This window comes from Batrachochytrium dendrobatidis (genome assembly GCF_000203795.2).
Source record: "Batrachochytrium dendrobatidis JAM81 unplaced genomic scaffold BATDEscaffold_14, whole genome shotgun sequence".
NCBI lineage: Eukaryota > Fungi > Chytridiomycota > Chytridiomycetes > Rhizophydiales > Batrachochytrium > Batrachochytrium dendrobatidis.
The window spans coordinates 47,631-66,328 of record NW_006281112.1 but is presented as its reverse complement, the minus strand read 5'-3'; the positions used below and the strand labels follow the sequence as shown (position 1 = coordinate 66,328).

The 18,698-nt window shown below is 40.5% G+C and overlaps 7 protein-coding genes across 7 annotated transcripts; 4 read left to right on the top strand and 3 right to left on the bottom strand.

Annotated features, from left to right (window-relative positions):
• Positions 1-208: 208 nt before the first annotated feature.
• On the top strand, positions 209-892 carry BATDEDRAFT_91794 (RNA methylation protein TRM112; the record flags this gene model as incomplete). Its single annotated transcript, XM_006682002.1, has 4 exons — positions 209-213; positions 328-502; positions 600-683; positions 791-892. The coding sequence occupies 4 exons, from the start codon at positions 209-211 to the stop codon at positions 890-892; spliced, it is 366 nt and encodes a 121-aa protein (XP_006682065.1).
• A 201-nt stretch (positions 893-1,093) lies between these two features.
• Positions 1,094-3,357, bottom strand: BATDEDRAFT_91804 (uncharacterized protein; the record flags this gene model as incomplete). Its single annotated transcript, XM_006681967.1, has 2 exons — positions 1,094-2,963; positions 3,053-3,357. The coding sequence occupies 2 exons, from the start codon at positions 3,355-3,357 to the stop codon at positions 1,094-1,096; spliced, it is 2,175 nt and encodes a 724-aa protein (XP_006682030.1).
• A 2,307-nt stretch (positions 3,358-5,664) lies between these two features.
• On the bottom strand, positions 5,665-6,513 carry BATDEDRAFT_32338 (uncharacterized protein). The gene has a single exon (XM_006681907.1). It carries the CDS (start codon positions 6,173-6,175, stop codon positions 5,747-5,749), a length of 429 nt encoding a protein of 142 aa, XP_006681970.1. The 5' UTR covers positions 6,176-6,513; the 3' UTR covers positions 5,665-5,746.
• Positions 6,514-9,676: 3,163 nt separating this feature from the next.
• BATDEDRAFT_32337 (uncharacterized protein) lies at positions 9,677-11,101 on the top strand. Its single transcript, XM_006681906.1, has one exon. It carries the CDS (start codon positions 9,850-9,852, stop codon positions 10,996-10,998), a length of 1,149 nt encoding a protein of 382 aa, XP_006681969.1. The 5' UTR covers positions 9,677-9,849; the 3' UTR covers positions 10,999-11,101.
• Positions 11,102-11,588: 487 nt separating this feature from the next.
• Positions 11,589-12,291, top strand: BATDEDRAFT_37412 (uncharacterized protein). The gene has a single exon (XM_006681945.1). It carries the CDS (start codon positions 11,611-11,613, stop codon positions 12,250-12,252), a length of 642 nt encoding a protein of 213 aa, XP_006682008.1. The 5' UTR covers positions 11,589-11,610; the 3' UTR covers positions 12,253-12,291.
• Positions 12,292-12,760: 469 nt separating this feature from the next.
• On the top strand, positions 12,761-14,660 carry BATDEDRAFT_30699 (L-lactate dehydrogenase (cytochrome); the record flags this gene model as incomplete). The annotated part of the gene is made up of 4 exons (XM_006681903.1): positions 12,761-12,886; positions 13,035-13,253; positions 13,441-13,813; positions 13,903-14,660. 4 exons carry the CDS (start codon positions 12,761-12,763, stop codon positions 14,658-14,660), a joined length of 1,476 nt encoding a protein of 491 aa, XP_006681966.1.
• Positions 14,661-15,551: 891 nt separating this feature from the next.
• On the bottom strand, positions 15,552-15,704 carry BATDEDRAFT_14076 (uncharacterized protein; the record flags this gene model as incomplete). The annotated part of the gene is made up of 1 exon (XM_006681807.1): positions 15,552-15,704. A coding segment is annotated over one exon (153 nt), but the record flags the coding sequence as incomplete, so codon positions are not given.
• Positions 15,705-18,698: the final 2,994 nt, after the last annotated feature.

Here is an 18,698-nt window from a genome sequence, read left to right as displayed (position 1 = left end):
GCTATGAAACGATCTCAAGTATGATAAACGTATATCTTTAATATGCATAACAAACTGACTATTTAGTTTGATTTGAGTAAGCCTATACATGGCAAGATACGATGATGTAGTGCGTCATGTTTGATTGTCCATCAATAATTTTGGAATTTTTTACCTTGCCAAAAATCATTTTTTCTTCTGAACCTCGACCACATTCATTGTTATTAGCATGAGGTAAATTGTTCATACTAGCCCAATGGCTGAAATGAGTGACTTTGATTGCTCACATAAATGATGTAAAACATACTTTGAACAATAGGCGAATTTAACCTGTATTTATCAATATAGGATAATCACACATAACATGCTTCAATGCCATGTCAAGGGCTGCAATGTCGACAATTTCCCTTTGCAAATTCAAGATGCTGAAGTAGAAACAATAGAAGCAGACTTTAGCAGCGGCTTTATTCGACGGCTTATTCCAAAAATTCACTGGCCTGCATTTGTTCATACTGCTCTTTCAGTATGTACATTTTACTACGCCTTTACCCAAATTAATTACCATTTGCAAAATAGCTGTTGAGCACTGAATAATTTATTATTCCATATCCTACTATTAGATTGGCATAGATATATTGCCAGAGACACTTCCAGAGGAGCCAAACGAAGAGCTTTTGCATTTGATTCACAAGGTTGCTCTCGAGGTAGGAGTGTTGATTGAATTTTACATTTGAAAGATTGCAATCACACTACACATCTACTGTAAGTATATAGTACGACCACATGAATGACTAATATTGTCATTTACTAGACTCGTGTCAAACAAGGAAAGATGGTCTGTTTAGGATGCAAACACGAGTATGTGATTACGAATGGCATTCCAAACATGTTGTTGCAGGAAAATGAAGTATAATATTTGGGCTAGATATGTGTTCAAAAATAGTAGTATTTATTGGCATAGTATATTTTTAATTTCATTCAAATGCTGCTCTGCTTTTGGCCACAAGTCATTGTCGCATGTATTCTATCATCAATTTTCAATATTCATGTAAAAGCATGTTAGTTTCAAAAACTTTGACATACAAAATGGTCTAGCTTGATTGATGGGTTGATACTATGAAATTACCTCCAAGAATATCAGATTTTTTTTGCTTGCCTCGAGAAATCGTTCCATACGAGCTCGCCGAGTTCTTGACAGTTCCGATTCTGATGCTTGATCTTCAACCAGACGCACTACACGATTGTGCAAATGACGAAATACTTTTGTGACGTGTATTTTCCTCAACTTTCGAGATCGTTCATCCTTGACACTTTCTTTTCGAAGCACCTGCTCTAGCTCACTTAGAAACTGTCTTTCGCGATACGACAGCTCGCAAATATATAATTTTAGATCCAGCTCATCCAACTCGTTCACAAGGGGTTGAACACGTGCTGCACCGCTAACTATACATGTACGCAAACCTTCCGCACCCATGATGTTTGCCCGAGGATATGTTGATGGTAATGGAAACTGTTGTATATTTGAAGTTGCTGCATCTGCTCTTTCTGTAGCACAAGGTTTGACTGTTTTTGAAACACCATATTTTGATGATAGTACAGTGGCAATAAGATGGGGATCTAAAAAAGATCTTTCTTGTCTGTATGGATAAGGATATGACTTGGCTGTGGTGGAAATCGATGGTAAAAAGAAATTAGATGGCGCAGTTTTTGATATCCGTGACAATCTTGTGCAAGGCTCCTTTCTAAAAGTCTGCCCAGAGTTGTGCTTTTCATCGTGTTTGGATCTGTTATTGGGCGATTTAGCTGTGGATAAACAAGTCCTGACTAAATTAGGTGCTGCTGAAAATAACTGTTTTGCTACCTTTTTTTTAGAGTCACTTGCGTTTGGCATTTGAATTGAATCTATTCCAGTTTGTGACTGGATTTTAGCACGTTTCTGTATCTTTTCTTTGGATAGGGCAATGTGAACAATCTTGAGCGGCTCCCAGCTTGTCTCCCAGTCCTGTGAATATTGCTGAACTTGACGCCAGCCACTTTGTCCACCAGATGAGCCTTTTAAAACATGGCAGTAGGGATGAACTGGATCTGGCCGCTGATAGTAAGACTGCGTAAAGAATTGATCGTTTTGTGTTGCAGTATTTTGCTGATCAACAAGTTTTTGATTATCATTATTTTTCAAATCCTGACTACTCTTGTCATCATCATTTGTATACGATGGCCGCGTTATAAGAACCACGTTGGCAGATGAAGACAATGATAATTCTGGTTTCAAATCAATCGGCACTCGTACGCTTTGATCTTTCTGTGTAAGAGTAGAAATATTAGGATGGGGAGATGCTGCCAACTTTGCTGCTCCAAGAGTCTTTGATGTTTGCTGTAAAGGAGCTTGTGATGATAGGGCCATCAAATTTTGACGAGATCCCAGCGATATTGAACGCCGAATTGAATGATTTTGACTAGATCGAGCCAGACTGGGGGTTTCGTCAGTATTTTCAGCAAAATTAACCCAGCGTGAAGGAATATTCACAAGATCTACACTATCAATGACCTCCTGTCGAAAACTTTGAATTAATCTTGCAGAAGTCTCATTAGAACCGTTAGTCTGAGAAGTAGTCTCGGCTTTGATGGAAGTACGTCGAAGTCTTGATACTCGATTATTTTTTGATAGTGCAGCGTGGCCTTTTTGCAATCTAGATCTGGTCATACTAAGAAAGCTCTTCATATCTTCTTCTGATTCCGAGTCTTCTTCAATCGTATTTGAATAATTTTGAATACATTCGCATGCTGCATTTTGTGCAATGGCACTTGATCGACGTATGCCGTTGTATAAAGCTTTAGAGTGATTTGCGGGATCATAAAACGGGGCTGGTGTTGCTGCCGCCATTAAGCTAGTTTTTGACAACTGTGGATTGATAAGTGTTGTTCTAGAACTAAAGCTATCTTTTAAAGATGGTCTTTTTTTTTGGGAATCTGAAGTTTTTAATCTTTTTCAAAATATTCAACACAATGACACATAGTTAGCCTTGTGAAGAATATTTTTTAATGTTTTTAGCCTTTACAATAATATACATACCTATTTGTACTAGATAAGCCTTGATCTGGTTCAATAGGAACAAGAGTGAGCCTTTGGATATCTGAAATGGAGTGTAGTGACGTTAGACTACTACCAAGCTGATGTTTTAAATTAGACCCGTCTTCTACTTTTAATACTTTGATCTTGACCAGTTTTTTTTCCGTCAGTTGCGAAGTGATCAAAGTTACAGATGGTAGCTGTGCAATCAATCTTGGTTTCAACGAAGCTATGGTTTTTTGTTCAGATGGCCATTGCGGGTCATAAGCAAATAAAGGAGGCTGTCTGCATGCAAATTCTGTTTCCATGAAATATCTTATCTTTTAGTGAAGTAGATGTGCTTTTTAGGAAATTCCACTTGTGAAAGCTTATTTAGTTTATACATTGCACAGTAAAACACGTGGCGTGTATCCTGTTTTGAATAAATATATATATATTGGACATGCAATGAATATATAATTGTTATAAATTTAAAGCTTCTATTTAATAGTATAGATTTATTAAAAGCAATATTTTGATACCGCTGTTTATTCTATCAGTTTAATGACAATAAAATAATCAAAATATTTAAAAACGAATACACGTAAAATACAAATATTTAAGCAAGTCTCAAGACTCGTATTGGTCTGGCATTGTATTTGTTACACGTGGCCAGGCATTTTGGACTAAATATATACCTCATCTACTAAAGCCCGTCCAGGCTGATGCATATTTCTGCCATTATACACAAACTGGTGTAATTTATACCAATTGCAATATCGGATTGAACATGGCATCAAACGCACTCGGTGATTATCGTCTGATCTAAGATGACATGATCACTCTCTAGCTCATACGTTTGCTAATATTATATACCGACATTTGTGCCTATGCTTTTGGACCGATCCGTCATGTGTCTGTTACCACGCAAATGTTAAACCATATGTTGATTCAAATCTGGATACTGTTGGGTTTAAAACTTGACTGTCTTCCGTTCCGTTCCGTTAGCATTATCGTATCAATGTCTGCTGATGCCTACTGATGCCTACTGATATCTGTCAATATCTGTCAATGCTGCTTTTGATGTTCGATTATAGATATCTGACAATTGTTGGTGGTTTAACCAAATATCTTGATAATTTGAAGCATTTTTGAGATACGGTCTTTCAACATTTAGTAGAATTTGGTAGCATTCGACACAATCATGAGCCCAGTTTTTATTTTTTGACGACTACAAACACGCCGTGTATCTCAGATACAAGTCTGAGCCATGATATTGAATGAGGTTTTGACTCGACCAAACCATTATACCAATTCACAGATATATCAACACAAACCAAGCGTAACAGTGTTGATTATATAGCAAGCATAATGGCTGAATATTGTAATCAAGTGGCCAGACATGTATTGATATGAGTTAGCAGTCATATGATACACAAGTATTTTGGAGTGTTGTAATCAAACTGCACGCTGGAGTGTTGTGTAGCAAACAAAATGTACATTGCCACATTTTAAGGAAGGCCCGGCTAGCTCAATCGGTAGAGCGTGAGACTCTTAATCTCAAGGTTGTGGGTTCGACCCCCACGTCGGGCTGTTACTTTTGCATTTTACACGTCAATATTTTTACTGTATTGGCTAATAACGTTTAATGTTTCATTACAACTCGACAGTCGCAGTATGTATTGTTTGGTAATACAATCAAATCTTGTCTGGTAATAGCTCAGTCATGACTCCAAATTCATTGTATATTTTCCACCAATATGCCATTGGTAAATAGCACTGACAACATCAAGATGCTTGTAGATTAACGTGGACAAGCGATTGTCATGTCATGCGAATATATTGTGATGTAAGCTATGCAGCTGAATATACATGATAGACTGTTGTATTCCATAAACATGGTACTGTCACTCACATTGGTATTCCAAATCTACAAATCTACAAATTTAGAAATGCATTTGTTGTTTATTATCCATAACACTTGATGAGCAAGCATTCCAAATGCAATTCTTGTTTTTGCATGACAGACAGACGAGTGATCTGAAAACAGCCATTACAATATACGCATTGCTATCAACTCGCCTCGATAGGAATAAACCAATACTGATTGTCAACAGTAACAGTCAACATGGACAAGGTAACAGATCATGTGTGGTATGCGAGTCGGATTGGTTCGAGGTTCCATTGGTAGTTGATGTTACTGCATGATTAAAATACAGGTTTCTGATTGGATGGTAGTGAGCATCACATATTCCAAATCTAAACAATCGATTGGTGCAGTGAGATGTTTTGATTGATAAATATATTCTAGTTGCATATTGCAAGTATTGGTGGTTACAAGTTGGGTTGGTGGGGATTCAACAACGGAGCATTTTGGTATATTGCGATGATTGCCAATATGCTGGTAGCCACAATGATCCATACTATGCCAATAAAATCATGAAACCCATCTACCAAGACATACAGCAAGAGTGTTGTGAATTGTAATCCGTTTAATGATTGGCTACAGCCAAAGCAAATGTGTATTCAATATGGATTGGCAACTCTTTTGTGTTGCAATCGAGTGATGTGTATGTTTGTGGAACGAGTCGCAGCGACAATCTAAATGACAAATAGTTGGTATAGCAATACCCAATCATTCGACCAAGCAGTGTTTATTACAAGAACTATACAAGTCACCATTCCAGATACAGATACATGTCCAGATCCATGTTCACATCACCATCTAGTTACAGTATAGTTTTTGAGAAATACTCCCCACATACGGTCCCCACCACGCACGCCTACCAGAATGGGATCTAAAACTCGCATGGCGGCATCCCATTCGTCAAGAGGTGGAGGAGCATTTTCTCGTTTCTCCCACTGCTCAACTGGATTTTCATCAGTAATCCATCCAGTATCAACAGCAGTCATGAAGATATTCAATGCAGCAAGACCTGCAGCAGATGTGCGTGTCATCATATTGAGTGATGCTTTAGCCATGTTACTGTGTGGATGAAAAACAGTTTTAGGCCGATAAAACTGGCCTTCCATGGCACTTACATTGACAATGTACTTGTCATAGGAAGACTTTATACTGGTATCTTCACTGACATCCGAGGCAGTAGCTGATGTTTCGGAAATAACAGGATTTCCAGTGGCTTCCATTAATGATTTCAGTTCGGAAATAAGAACCCATGGAGCAAATGCATTGATAACATGGCATTCAAGCATTTCTACAGTAGAAATCTGTCCAATTTGCATAGTCCATGAGTTTTGAGAGCGAAGATCGATTTGCTGATCATCACGATCGAGTCGCCCATCTGGAAAATGTGTTGTATCTGCAGCTGCATCTTCTTCAGTAAGCGAGATCTGCGACAAGGCAGCAGATGTATTTACGGATGCCAAAGACTGGCGTGTACCCAATGCAGGCAAAGCAAGACCATATTCTGTAATCTGGTTAAAAGAGTCGCAGGACGCTGTGATATCAGAGACGGATTTTGAAGCAGTGGTAATAGATCGAAAAGAGTAACCATTGGTACCATTCTTGTAAACATCAATAACCTTGAACACATCTGTGATAGCACTGGGAAGAGCACACGCTTCGTCAGAAATCAAGTGCTCATAAAAGCGAGGAGGTTTTCTTACAGTCTGTGCAGCATTGTTGATGATTACATCTAGTCGCTTAAACTCTGTTTTGATGTGCTTGCAGAACTGATGCACCATGGCAATGTCACGAAAATCAATACCATATATAAAAAGCAAGCCTTTAAACGATAGATAATCTTGTTCCTTGGCATATCTGATGGCAGCATTATGGGGAAAGCGAGTAGTAACAATGACTGTAGCACCCATTCGAAGCAGTTTCAATGCAATGCAATAACCAATCTGGTTTAATACAGTCAAAATATTAAAAACCACAGATTAATATTTTACACAATCAACAAGATGCCGTAGATAGTAGATGCATAATAAAAATAGTAAAATGTGCGAGAAAAGCGTGCCATATCCCACAGATAAAATATCGGGATGACTTTTGACCCTCTCATGATAATTGCCATATGGCAAATCAAAAACTAATATTACATTAACACTAGCGCAATATCATCAAGGCACGAATGCTATGAAATTGCGACTCTGTGCATGTGATTGTATGACAGCAATAAGAATAAAGCAAGCATACAACATACCTTGACTCGAGCACCTGTAACCAAACACACACGACCACGCATATCGGCCGCAAAGGACCGCTTGTTATAATTGAATTCTGCACATGATGGACATAGTTGATCATAAAAATGATGCAACTGGCGAAAATCAGCGGGACAAATGTGACAGGAACGAGGAAAGTTGAGCATTCTCGGCTGGGTACTTGGGGGATTAATATCACAGGGGGTAGACAAAATACTCTCTTCAGAAGCCACGGGAGTGTTGGAACCAGCAGTGCTTGACTCGCTAGCAAGCAGGCGACTTTTTGAAATGTCAAACAGATCAATGTCATTTTTTTTTGAAAACGACTCCAAATCCTCTACCGTAGACAAGGATCTTGGAGGAAGCGGAAGAGTAATGCTACCGGTAGCATGTCCTACCAGCTTGTGATGGCGCATCTGACGGATACCAGTTACAGCCAGTTGAGCACGATCGCTTTCTTTCCGATCAGCGAGTTTTCGCTTGCGATGAGCTCTTGAATCTACATCAGTGGGTAGCAGAGTGCGTTTGGCAATATCAAACAGCTCCCTAAGCTTAGGACATGTTTGGGCATGAGCCTTGTAGGTAGGATTTTCAGTATAAACACTGAATATTCTCAATGCAGCATCCAAGTCAGGTTCTGAAATAACAGACTCCCAAGACGGAATAGATTTTTCCTTTGCAGGAGTGGAGTTGGAAGGGGTAGATTGAGAGGTCATTTATAAAGGGGTGTAGAGTAGATATCTAGTAGCAATGAAACTTGACAGCACAACCCAACATTTACCCAACTGTAGCGAATAAAAAAACTGATTTCAAAAAAATATATAATATGCATCACGTGTTTAAATGAAATCGATATTGACCAATGAAAGATGTGTTTGATCCAGCCAATGGTTTTTGGATTGATTCGTCCAAGTAAAACAGCAGTTCATATGAGCCAACCAGTCTCGCATACAAATCCAGTGTTGTTGAACAAAATACAGACTATTTTTATGAATCTCGATAGTGAATGTCGCGACGCTGCAACTTCAATAGATATTCTCAGTTCTTTCCAATGTTCTCTTTCGGCAGCCATACATTGTACGAGCATCAAGTTTGAAACCGGATCCATTCATTGCAATTCAGATATTGGATTCTACTGTTCTGACGTTGTGTTCTAAAATCGCACATCTCAGGATGCAACTGTTGTTTTTGTGCTCATCATTCGATGTTTGGTTGGATACAAAGAGAGTTGAAGTGCAGAGCTGTGATGCGAACATCCATTCAGTTCTCTATACAGAAGCTAGACAGCTAGAGTTCAACAGACATGACATTGTCCAGTGAATTTGGTGTGAACCATTTCATGAAACTGGCTGTTTATTATATAATTTAGCTTTCCTATCCAGTAATCCGTTTTACATGAATACGGCCGTAATGCCGTCCATTTGTGACTCTGGAGTGATTGCTTTACGCACTAAGCGGATTAAAGTTGATGCACAGACTGAAATGTAAACATACTGTCCGCACCAATAAACCAATGTGATCTGTTGGCAGCATCTTCTGATACGATTGGCAATAACAAACATAGCCCTATAAAAGCAATTGACAAAGCATCGCCCATTCATTCTTGTGTGCCATCACTGACTAGGGAGCCATTGGGGCTAGTCCAGTACTGGAAAGACTAACAAACCCGAATTGCAGTTGTATTCATGTGAAATGGAATACTAAAAGAAACTGGCCAAATGTTCACATCACAGTTTCATACTTGTTCAACTCCAACTCTTTTCCTTCAAATATTGAGCAACTGCCAGACAACAGCTATATCATGAAACGTGCGATTTTTGCTCTTGAACTAGAACGTAAGCGTACACGAGACTTTATGATACAATGATGGGTTGGCAGAGTTGTATTGGCAGCATCAAATCAGTTGAATGCAATATCTGATTTCAGACTTGACGATCGTGCAATATGACTATGCCAAACGAAAAGAAAGTGATGGTTTGATTTTGTGAGCATCATGTGATGAGCGTTGTGTTTATCAAAGAATTGAAGCAGTCAATTTGCAGCAGGAAAGTACAACGAATATTTAACCATTGTTTATTCCGAAGCAAAATAGAGGCAGTGAGTGCAAGATAAAAGTATTCCACTTTTACGTGAATATGGCTGTAAATTATTTTTGCTGTGCCGGATCCCTAGTGTACTTTTGTCTGTTTGTTGATTTTATTCTTCCTGTTTATCTTGCTTGGTGCTAAACAGCCCATCAAAAGTAACACCCGAGTCCAATAAACAAGTTGTATGGGTTTACTCTGGTCAATATTCGATAAAAGAAGACTGCGTGTTGCTCGAGTCTCTTTTGGAATTTTATATTCGCCTATAATTTAAACTCTTGCGCATAGTTGTTTCTAAGCCTAGTCCGCCCTGAAAACCTCATCGCCACATACCTTCAGCCTATTTCTGTACCTAATCAAACCAGCAAAGCTGCTTTTTATATCTGTACGTTCCATTATGCCTCGTCCTGACCCAACCTTCAGCAAAACTATAACTAATTAGAACGACCTAATTTTGTGCAATTCACACTTGTAACCTTGCATTATATTGTTTTCTAATTAGTCATGTCAACCAATATCAGTAATAAACTTGAGATCCACGCTTCTACTCTCCGCAGACATTCGTCAATGTCGTCACTGTATACCATCATTCGTCCATCAGTAGAGAAATCATCGGTATATGCTGCTATTAATTCGGCAGATTCGGGCAGTGAGTATAGTTTTTCATATCAAGACTCGTTGATTGAAGATAGTCTGCAGCCTTCTTCACCAGCAAGCAATTTGAATGCAGCCATTTCAGGAGTGCACTTTGTTCCATCTGTTCCATTTGAGCATAATCGCAAAAAGGAGCATTCGTTAACTCTGGCAAAAACTAAACTAGACCGTCTGATTGCTCTTGTTTCTGATTTCCAAAGGGATGAAATGAGGTCTTCAATGTCCACTCCTGAGCTGGGGATTATTGAACCTTGCAAAGCTAAACGAGGAGGCTGGGCTCGTCACTTTGGCACTCCTCCAGTACCACGCATTCCATCCGTATATAAGGATACAGACAGTAAACCAATCACTAGAAACGGCCCTTCTGACACTACTTTTTGCGCTGACAGGTTTTTAGATCCTCATACTGACAGAATGGAATTTAAGCCGTGCGAAAAACAGTGCGCGTCAAATAAGCTACCTGCTGCAACTGAATCTGTGTATATTGACAAACATTTGGAATCTGTTCAAAAAACAACTAGGTCTGCGTCTGTTTCTACTTGCGAATCAGCCATTACTTTGATCTCTTCTCCCTTTGCGCAACCTTTGGCTGCTCCATTATCTCCAGCCTTGTCTACATTAGGCACACCGATTCAGTCAATTTTTTCTCAACGGTCAACTTCCTCCACCCTTATATCCGGCGACGATCCCCACCGTACAGAGCCTGTCCTTTTCTATCATCCAAAATCTACCTGCAGCATGTCTTCCTTTATGGGGGGAAGCACAAGCGAGATGACCCTGTCACCGTCTTCTCCAACAGACTCGGTCCCACACAAATCTTTTGGCATACACTTTCTTCAACAATCTCATACACGCAGCAACCGTGCTCTGTGTGAGAGTGCGGGGCCGCTAATTTCTACCTCGAAACCGAATACGAGTTTGCGTAGTGCGTCGACTCCTATTGAAGCTGGTCAGGTTTTAAGATTACTAGATCAAGGAGAAAAACGATCAAACGAACCATTGAATGCATCGCCACATTTCATGGCATCAAAGTTTATGAAATTATTTAAGCGTACAAAATGATGTAGACTTGGACTAATTAAAAGGCATTTTTATTCACAGCTGTATTCACAATGGAGCATATTTATCTTGCAGACTTTATTTTGGTTTGGAATAAACAATGGTTAAATACCTGTGCTTTCCTAGTACACGTTGACTTTGACATTCCCAGTGCTTGGAGTCGCATACTGTGTAAGACCACTTTGTACTAGAGCAGCTGCCAGCAGGATTCAAAAACGAACAATGTGCAACCTTGTATCTTGCGACACTGCTGCTTGCTAAACGACTGGCAGATCACGTTGAATCAGTCGACTGGAGAGTTTAGTAAATTGACACTCCATAAATATGAGCGCTTAATAGACTGCCAATCTTAGTGTTCTGTTTTGCGTGTACATGGTGGTAAATGGAAGAGGGTCCAATGATCGGAGTTTATACTTATCGTAGTGACTTGCAATGAATGCCTCAAAGGATCGCCAGCAGTCTAATGTACATACACAGCGATCTAGTCGTCCAGTACTAGCTCAGCTGGTACAAGGGTGGTCGCTGTCCCGTAAACCTCGCCGAGCGTCCGAACCATCAATCATGCCCATGACCACCAATCGCTCTTGTTCCAATCCACCAGCATCTCTTGAACCCATGTCTGTGAGTGCATCCGATGCCACTGCTGCTAGATGGATTGGCAACCCTTTTGGCAGCTATAACCTTCGACGTCCTTCTTATCAGGATCAGCCAATATATGCGAATCACAATGCTGCTGTTCAAGATATCACATCTCAACATCACTTTATTTCAACCAGCGTTCAAACCAATCATACAGATCGAGTCTATGATAGATCTTTAGCCCATACACTGCATGTCAAATCCGTTGCAACATCTCCAACCACCAGCAACACCACTTTGCATGCAGAGCAAACAGACTCATCCTTCCAACAGCATTCTCTCGCTCATGCCAGCTCCAAATCTGATTCAACCAGCAAGCATCAACCATCCGACCCTTCTACTTTTGTACCATCATTGTCTAGACACTCTATTGCATCGCTGTATTCGCTTATTAATCCAGACTCTTTGGACCAGCAGCTGTACCGTTTGCCTAGACCGCATATCTATGGTGTGGCTAATGCATCGTTGGCAGAAGACACGTGTGATTCTAGTATATACACTGACAACACCATGAGTGATTGTGACGAAGACGATGTGTCCGTTTTGGATCAGTGGGTATTTCCTAACCCTGCTATTCTTGATGAATCTGAGCTGAGCCAGAAGCATAAGCAATATTAAACAAGGATGCCAAAGTACATAATAAACAGCTCATTTCATAAAATAATGTGTTGATTTCCATCCTATTTGCTGCACAACATTGCACAACATTGCGCCATATGAAATCTTGGGTAAAGTAGACTGGCTTTTGTGCTCATTTTTATACAAAATTGGATACCTGTTACATCTGTTTCAGTAAATTCTACATCCTTGACTAATATTTACAATTGAATTGATTGAAGAGCCATGATTTGATCATGACGAGCAGTTTTGCTAGAACATCCCAGATTCACACTATGCACTTGATTCGAATTTGAACCTTGATTCACAAAAATTCCTCAAGTACTCAACATTCTTGATGAGTAGCAGTCATGTATATGTAAATAAATAAAAAGATTGGAAACATTACGTTAATCTTTACAGTGACTGCATAAAAGTATCTGTCAAATGGAATGTGTTTTTGGATTTAGTGCATTGATCATCCAACTTTCCTTTGGCACTGAATTACAATATCTTCAATTAGATGACCATGACAAAGCAAATCACTCTTGAAGAAGTTTCTCATCACAACAAAGCTGGTGACTGCTGGGTTGTTATCCATGACCATGTGTATGATCTGTCGCATTTCATTGACGAACATCCTGGTGGTGCAAAGGTAAAATGTCAATCCTCGACTAAAATGGCTGTTATACGGCTATGAAATAATGCAGCACTTTAATAAAACAGATGGCATGGGCTGATCAATCTGATGGGTTTAAATTATGCTGCTTGATCCGACATTACTGTCATCTGTAATGATGTAGGTAATTCTTAAACAGGCTGGCAAGAATGGAACCGCTGCATTTGATCAAGTTCATCCTAAAGATATTATCCAAATGCATTTGCCCAAAGAGTGCTGTCTTGGAGTTTTGGTTCAAGATGGCTCTAAACATGCGGTCACCTCGACTTCTGCTCCAACCATGTATTCTAGCCCACTCAATTTGCCACCTCTCGATTCCATACTCAACCTATTTGATTTCGAGGTACAGTTTGATGATCCGACTATGATGCTGTATTGTTTGTGATAATACTGTTGATGAATGCTGGTTGATTCTGGATCAATTCATGTGCTTATTAAAAAGCTAGAATTATACATTGCTTTGAAATCTTGATCCATGTCTATTTTCTAAACCATGCAGTGTATGCTTGATACATTTATGTCAATCCTAGGCAATTGCTCGATCTTCTCTATCAAAAGAAGCATGGGCGTACTATTCATCTGGTGGTGATGACGAGCTCACTCTCCAAGAAAACCATGCCGCGTTTCATCGTATCTGGTTACGACCTCGCGTCATGGTTGATGTCAAAACGGTGAATGTATCCACCACTATGCTAGGTGTACCCTCTTCTCTTCCAATCTATATCACTGCTACTGCGTTGGGCAAACTGGGTCATCCCGAAGGTGAAGTGGTGCTGACTCGTGCTGCTGGAGCAAAAGGAATCATTCAAATGATCCCAACTCTGGCTTCGTGTTCATTTATGGATTTGGTTGGTGCAAAGTGTCAAGGGCAGTCACAATTTTTTCAGCTTTATGTCAACAGCAGTTGAGTGTACTTGAATAGGGTTTGTTGCATCGCATGTTGGAACAAGAGGGGTGGTGAATATTTTAGCTAAATCGTCTTGATGTAACAGATCCAAGTATCACAGAGAATCTGATTCGTAGAGCTGAAGCCAATGGAATCAAGGGATTGTTTATTACAGTAGATGCTCCTCAACTTGGTCGTCGTGAAAAAGATATGCGACTAAAGTTTATTAATGACACACCTGACGCCATCGATCCCGATACACCTCGCACAAACAATTTGGGTGCAGCCCGTGCCATTTCCCATTTTATTGATCCTTCTCTTTCATGGAAGGACTTGGACTGGTTTCGTAGCATCACCACACTTCCCATCGTTCTCAAGGGCATTCAAACAGGTGAGGATGCTATCATTGCAGCAAAGAGTGGTCACGTTGCCGGAATTGTGATTTCCAACCACGGAGGAAGGCAATTAGATACATGTCGATCGGGCATTGAAGTGTTGATGGAAGTGACCGATGCGTTGCGCAAGGAGAACCTTGAGGGAAAAATGGAAATCTATGTCGATGGTGGATTTCGTCGCGGAACAGACATTTTCAAGGCATTGGCATTGGGGGCTAAAGGTATTGGTCTTGGTCGACCATTTCTTTATGCCATGTCAGGGTATGGTCAAGCTGGAGTTGAACGAGCCATTGATCTTTTAAGGGAAGAACTAGAAATGGTCATGCGATTGATGGGTGTAACACGATTGGATGATATTAAAAGAGAATCGTTGATGACTTCATCTCTTGGTATTCATCTAGGTTCACCATTGTTTGATTCGCTATCTCATCGAACATACGAACCATTAACAACTAGCAGCAAGCTTTAACCTTGCTGATATGGATTGTATCTACTTTTACAGCCAGCAACAGGGGTACGAGAATGGAGATGAAATAAAACGAGAAACTATCAGAATGATCACTCTTGATGTTGTGGTTTTGAAAATATTGGTAGATTGTTTATGGGTCGAATGGCAAAACCATCTATTGTTCGTGTTTCCTGTACCAAGGCGACAATCTGGTCCATTGACATGATCTGATCGTTTCAATTGAATAAAAGGCAATCTCACGCATTGGGTCTTGTCGACACGATCCTCAACATTCCATCAATAGAATCTGCACATTAGCTTAAAGTAATCATGACATGTTACACAAAGAATTTGCATTGAAATGTTGCAACAACCGCCTGTTTGATGATATCAGGATGGTTTCAAAACATGGCAGAATTGGGTGATTGAAATATAAATATCTTTTGTGTTCAATTGTAGCACATCATTTGACACCCGCTTATGAAGCGACAAGGACACAAAGTGCATTGATGATTGTCAAATTTGTGCAAGAACGTGATGGTCAATTACCTCGATATATCAACTGACAAATTGGATGAATGTGCATCTTTTATCGTTGCTATAATGGTGGGCGATGTTAAATAATTAAATTGAAAATATTTACGGAAAACCTGCAATACACTTATTATCGTTTATTAAATATCGCCTTAATATGTTGTTTCAATATCTATTGTAAACATCGGCTGATCTAGTCTTGTAGTCCAGTCTACCGTAAATCGGATTACACAAAAAATAGTTTGATCAATAAAAACAAAATATTAATTTATAGGCATTTGCTTGGCTTCTGATCGTTCGTGCGAGTCGTGCATCCGTTCATGCCTCTTCAATGCATCCTGTAACACCACATGTAAAATGAGTTTTCTGTAATGGTGGTTAGAAAAGCAAGCAACGCATTATATTTACCTTTCTCAAAAATGTTCGACTGCAGCGACCGCATACAAAAGGACGCTCAGGCATATGCTGCCGCATGTGTCGATTCAAATCGTGCCTGCGAGTAAAAGACATGCAACACAGCTCGCATGCAAAAGGTTTTACATTTTCATGAGACTTTAGATGAGAGTTGAGATTGAATGCTCGTGTAAACGACTGTCCGCAGACTGGACATGTTGGTAGCTTTCTAGAACTATCCTCGTCAAAATCGGTTGGTGGAATAAATGGCCGTCCTGGTGCACCGTGTGGGATTGATAAAGTGTGATTAGTCGGTGTGGATGCAGATTGTTGTTTGGGTAAAAGTGGTAGATGGCTATTCCATTCAGAGCCTTTTTGCGATGTTTGAGTGATATCTCCCACTGAATTAGAACGGTTTGAAACAGTCTGTTTTTTGCAAGTTTTACGCTTGGGTTTGGCTCGTTTAGACCCAACGCCTTCATCTGAATTGACCTGCAATGCATTACTATTTGAAGAATTCAGAGTAGCTTTGGAAAAGTTCGCGGGACTACTATTGGATGTGATGGGACTCGTACTGTTTGTTGAAAGATGAGATCGTATATATTTGTGAGTGCCAAAGCCTACAGGTTCTGGGGGTGATGTTGCAACAGACAATGCAGGAGTTGTGTCCGAGACTGATAACCCATCACGAGATGAATGCGACGACTCTGGATAAAAAGGTTGAGGATCCTGGTCTATGCAGTCCATTGTGGAACGATAGGCAGATGTTGCAAAGTGCGAAAAAGGTAAGGAAGCAAACAAAGGTTGTGCATGCAACTGAGCAGACTGATGGATTTCAGATGATCCTTCATGAGCATTGTAGAACAGCTCAGGTCTTGGAAGATGTTGTACTCGTTGAGGGACTAAATGAGCCATGACTGGATCATGTGAGTCGGACTGGAAACTAAAATCCGAGCTTATTACTCCACCATAGTCCAATTCATGCGTCATCACTGTGCTACCAGAAGACAGCGGAGTTGTAGGATATGTTTGGTGGTGCAGTGACAGATGCGAAACAGGAGTAGTGAATCGATATGGGTTGTCATCCGAGTATGAGCATGGTAGTTGTGATGTATGGGAAGCCAGACGTGGCTTGTGTTGATGGTAATCAGGATGCTTTGGGTCAAGTTCTTCTATGCTTGTCCGACCATCGCAATGATAATTCTGTTGACGAGCATGCTGATGCGACAATGGCTGATATGCAGTATGCTGGTGATGAGCCATGGCAGACATACCCTGGTCATAGGCTGTATCTGAAGACTGACCAGACATTGTGGAATAAGAGGTGAGATTATAAGCATCCATGCCAGATGGTTTGAATCCAGGATCCATACTGGATCGAGAAGTGTATAGATCTGAAGTTGGAATGGGAGGAAGCAAAGCAGACACTCCGGTTGAAAAAGCACTACCCACAGGCGTATCAGTAGAATTCATCAGTGAATAGTTGAATCCAGTTCCTTTTGTAAAGGACTTTCTGTATGTTGAACCTTTCAACTGTTGTTGCATAAGAGCAGCAGTCAGCGGAGTCTGCGAACGCGTGAATGTCGAGTTGCTTTGCTTGTCCAGCATTGATTCATGTGAAAAATGCTGCGGATGCGATTTGGATTCGTCTGCAGACATCATTGAAGATGGAGTAAGTAAGTTGGACTGCAGTGGTGTGCTGTAACAGTTTCTTTCAAGATGTGAGCTGCTGGGTGTGGTAACGCTCTTACTGCGATTGTGTATAAATCCGACAGTAGGAGTGGAAAGTGTGTGAATGTCTTGACTGTACTGAACTGGACTGTCCACTATTGAATCTGTGTTTAAACCAGGAGTCCAGAAACTAGTAGAAGGCTTGGATGGAATGCAAGATGAATGATCTGGATGGAAAGCCACGTCAGAAACTGACTTGATACAAGTCGAGGTGTTGATGGGTTTTGCCAATACTGAAGATATTGGAACAGAAGTAGACGCTGTTAGTGTAGATCGTGATGGTCTTGGAGATGATTGAGTGAGGCAAGTGACTTGCATCAGAGTGAGTGAATACACTGCATCTGACTCTGCTGCATCCAGCTGCAAGTGTCGGTTCTCATGTGGAGATTCACTGCCATTTATTCCAATCGACTTGTGAGAGTTCAATATACAAGAGTTTGTAGTGACGGCTGCAATGGAACCATCCGTGCACTGCTTGTTGTCCATAGTAGCTGCTGTGCTGGTATGGGCAGGGTAGTAGCTCTCCTGTGCAGAGGTTTCAAGAGGCTTGACTAGTGCACCGTCGACAGAAAAAGATCCTTCAAGTCCAAGTAATGGCTTTTGCTGCTGACTGGGATGGTTGTGAGCTGTATGTGGCAGTGATCTGGTGGGTGACATGTTCACAGCACTGACTCTTGGTAGCTGTTCTTCTGCTGCTGTCTTGGTACTATTCACTGAATCACCAAGTGTTGCTGCAACAGTATCATCCAACTCATGACTGTCGTCCACTTCCAAAGCTTGCAATCCATTCGTAGTAGTGGGTTCTGCCGCTCGCGCTATCCCATCGTCGCATATTCCACCTGCTGCGAGGTGTAGGCTTTTTAATGCAACAGGCCGATCCGCATCGTGCTCTCCATCCTCTCGACACTGATCATCATGGCGTGCAGGTATTTCAACAGGCGCTTCACGATCTTCAAGCCTCTGCCGTTTTGACGCTATTGTGTTGATTTTACTTGTCGGCTTTGGACTGCATGGAAATATCTCCCGACAATGACAGAATGAAGTCGATTCAGTTCCATGCGTTTCTTTGGTTGATTTTATCTTGCTCTGTTTTTCAAGCTCTTGTTTTTTACAAGCCAAAACACTGCCATCATCAAGCGGTAATTGTGCATTAAAAACTACATGCCAGTGTCTAAACTTGTCTTGTGATGCTGACTTGCTCATTTGCTTATTGATTGGCTGGTCTGCTTGTACTTGTTTATGTTGTACCGAAGGGATATCTGTCCTGTTATTATGCCAGACATGCGTCGCGTCCATATGAAAGTTGGAAATACTACGAGAAACTCCCAATTCAACTCCTGAACATGAAAGTACTGATATGGGCAATGATGACTGCAATGTTTGATTATCATTACCATGAGA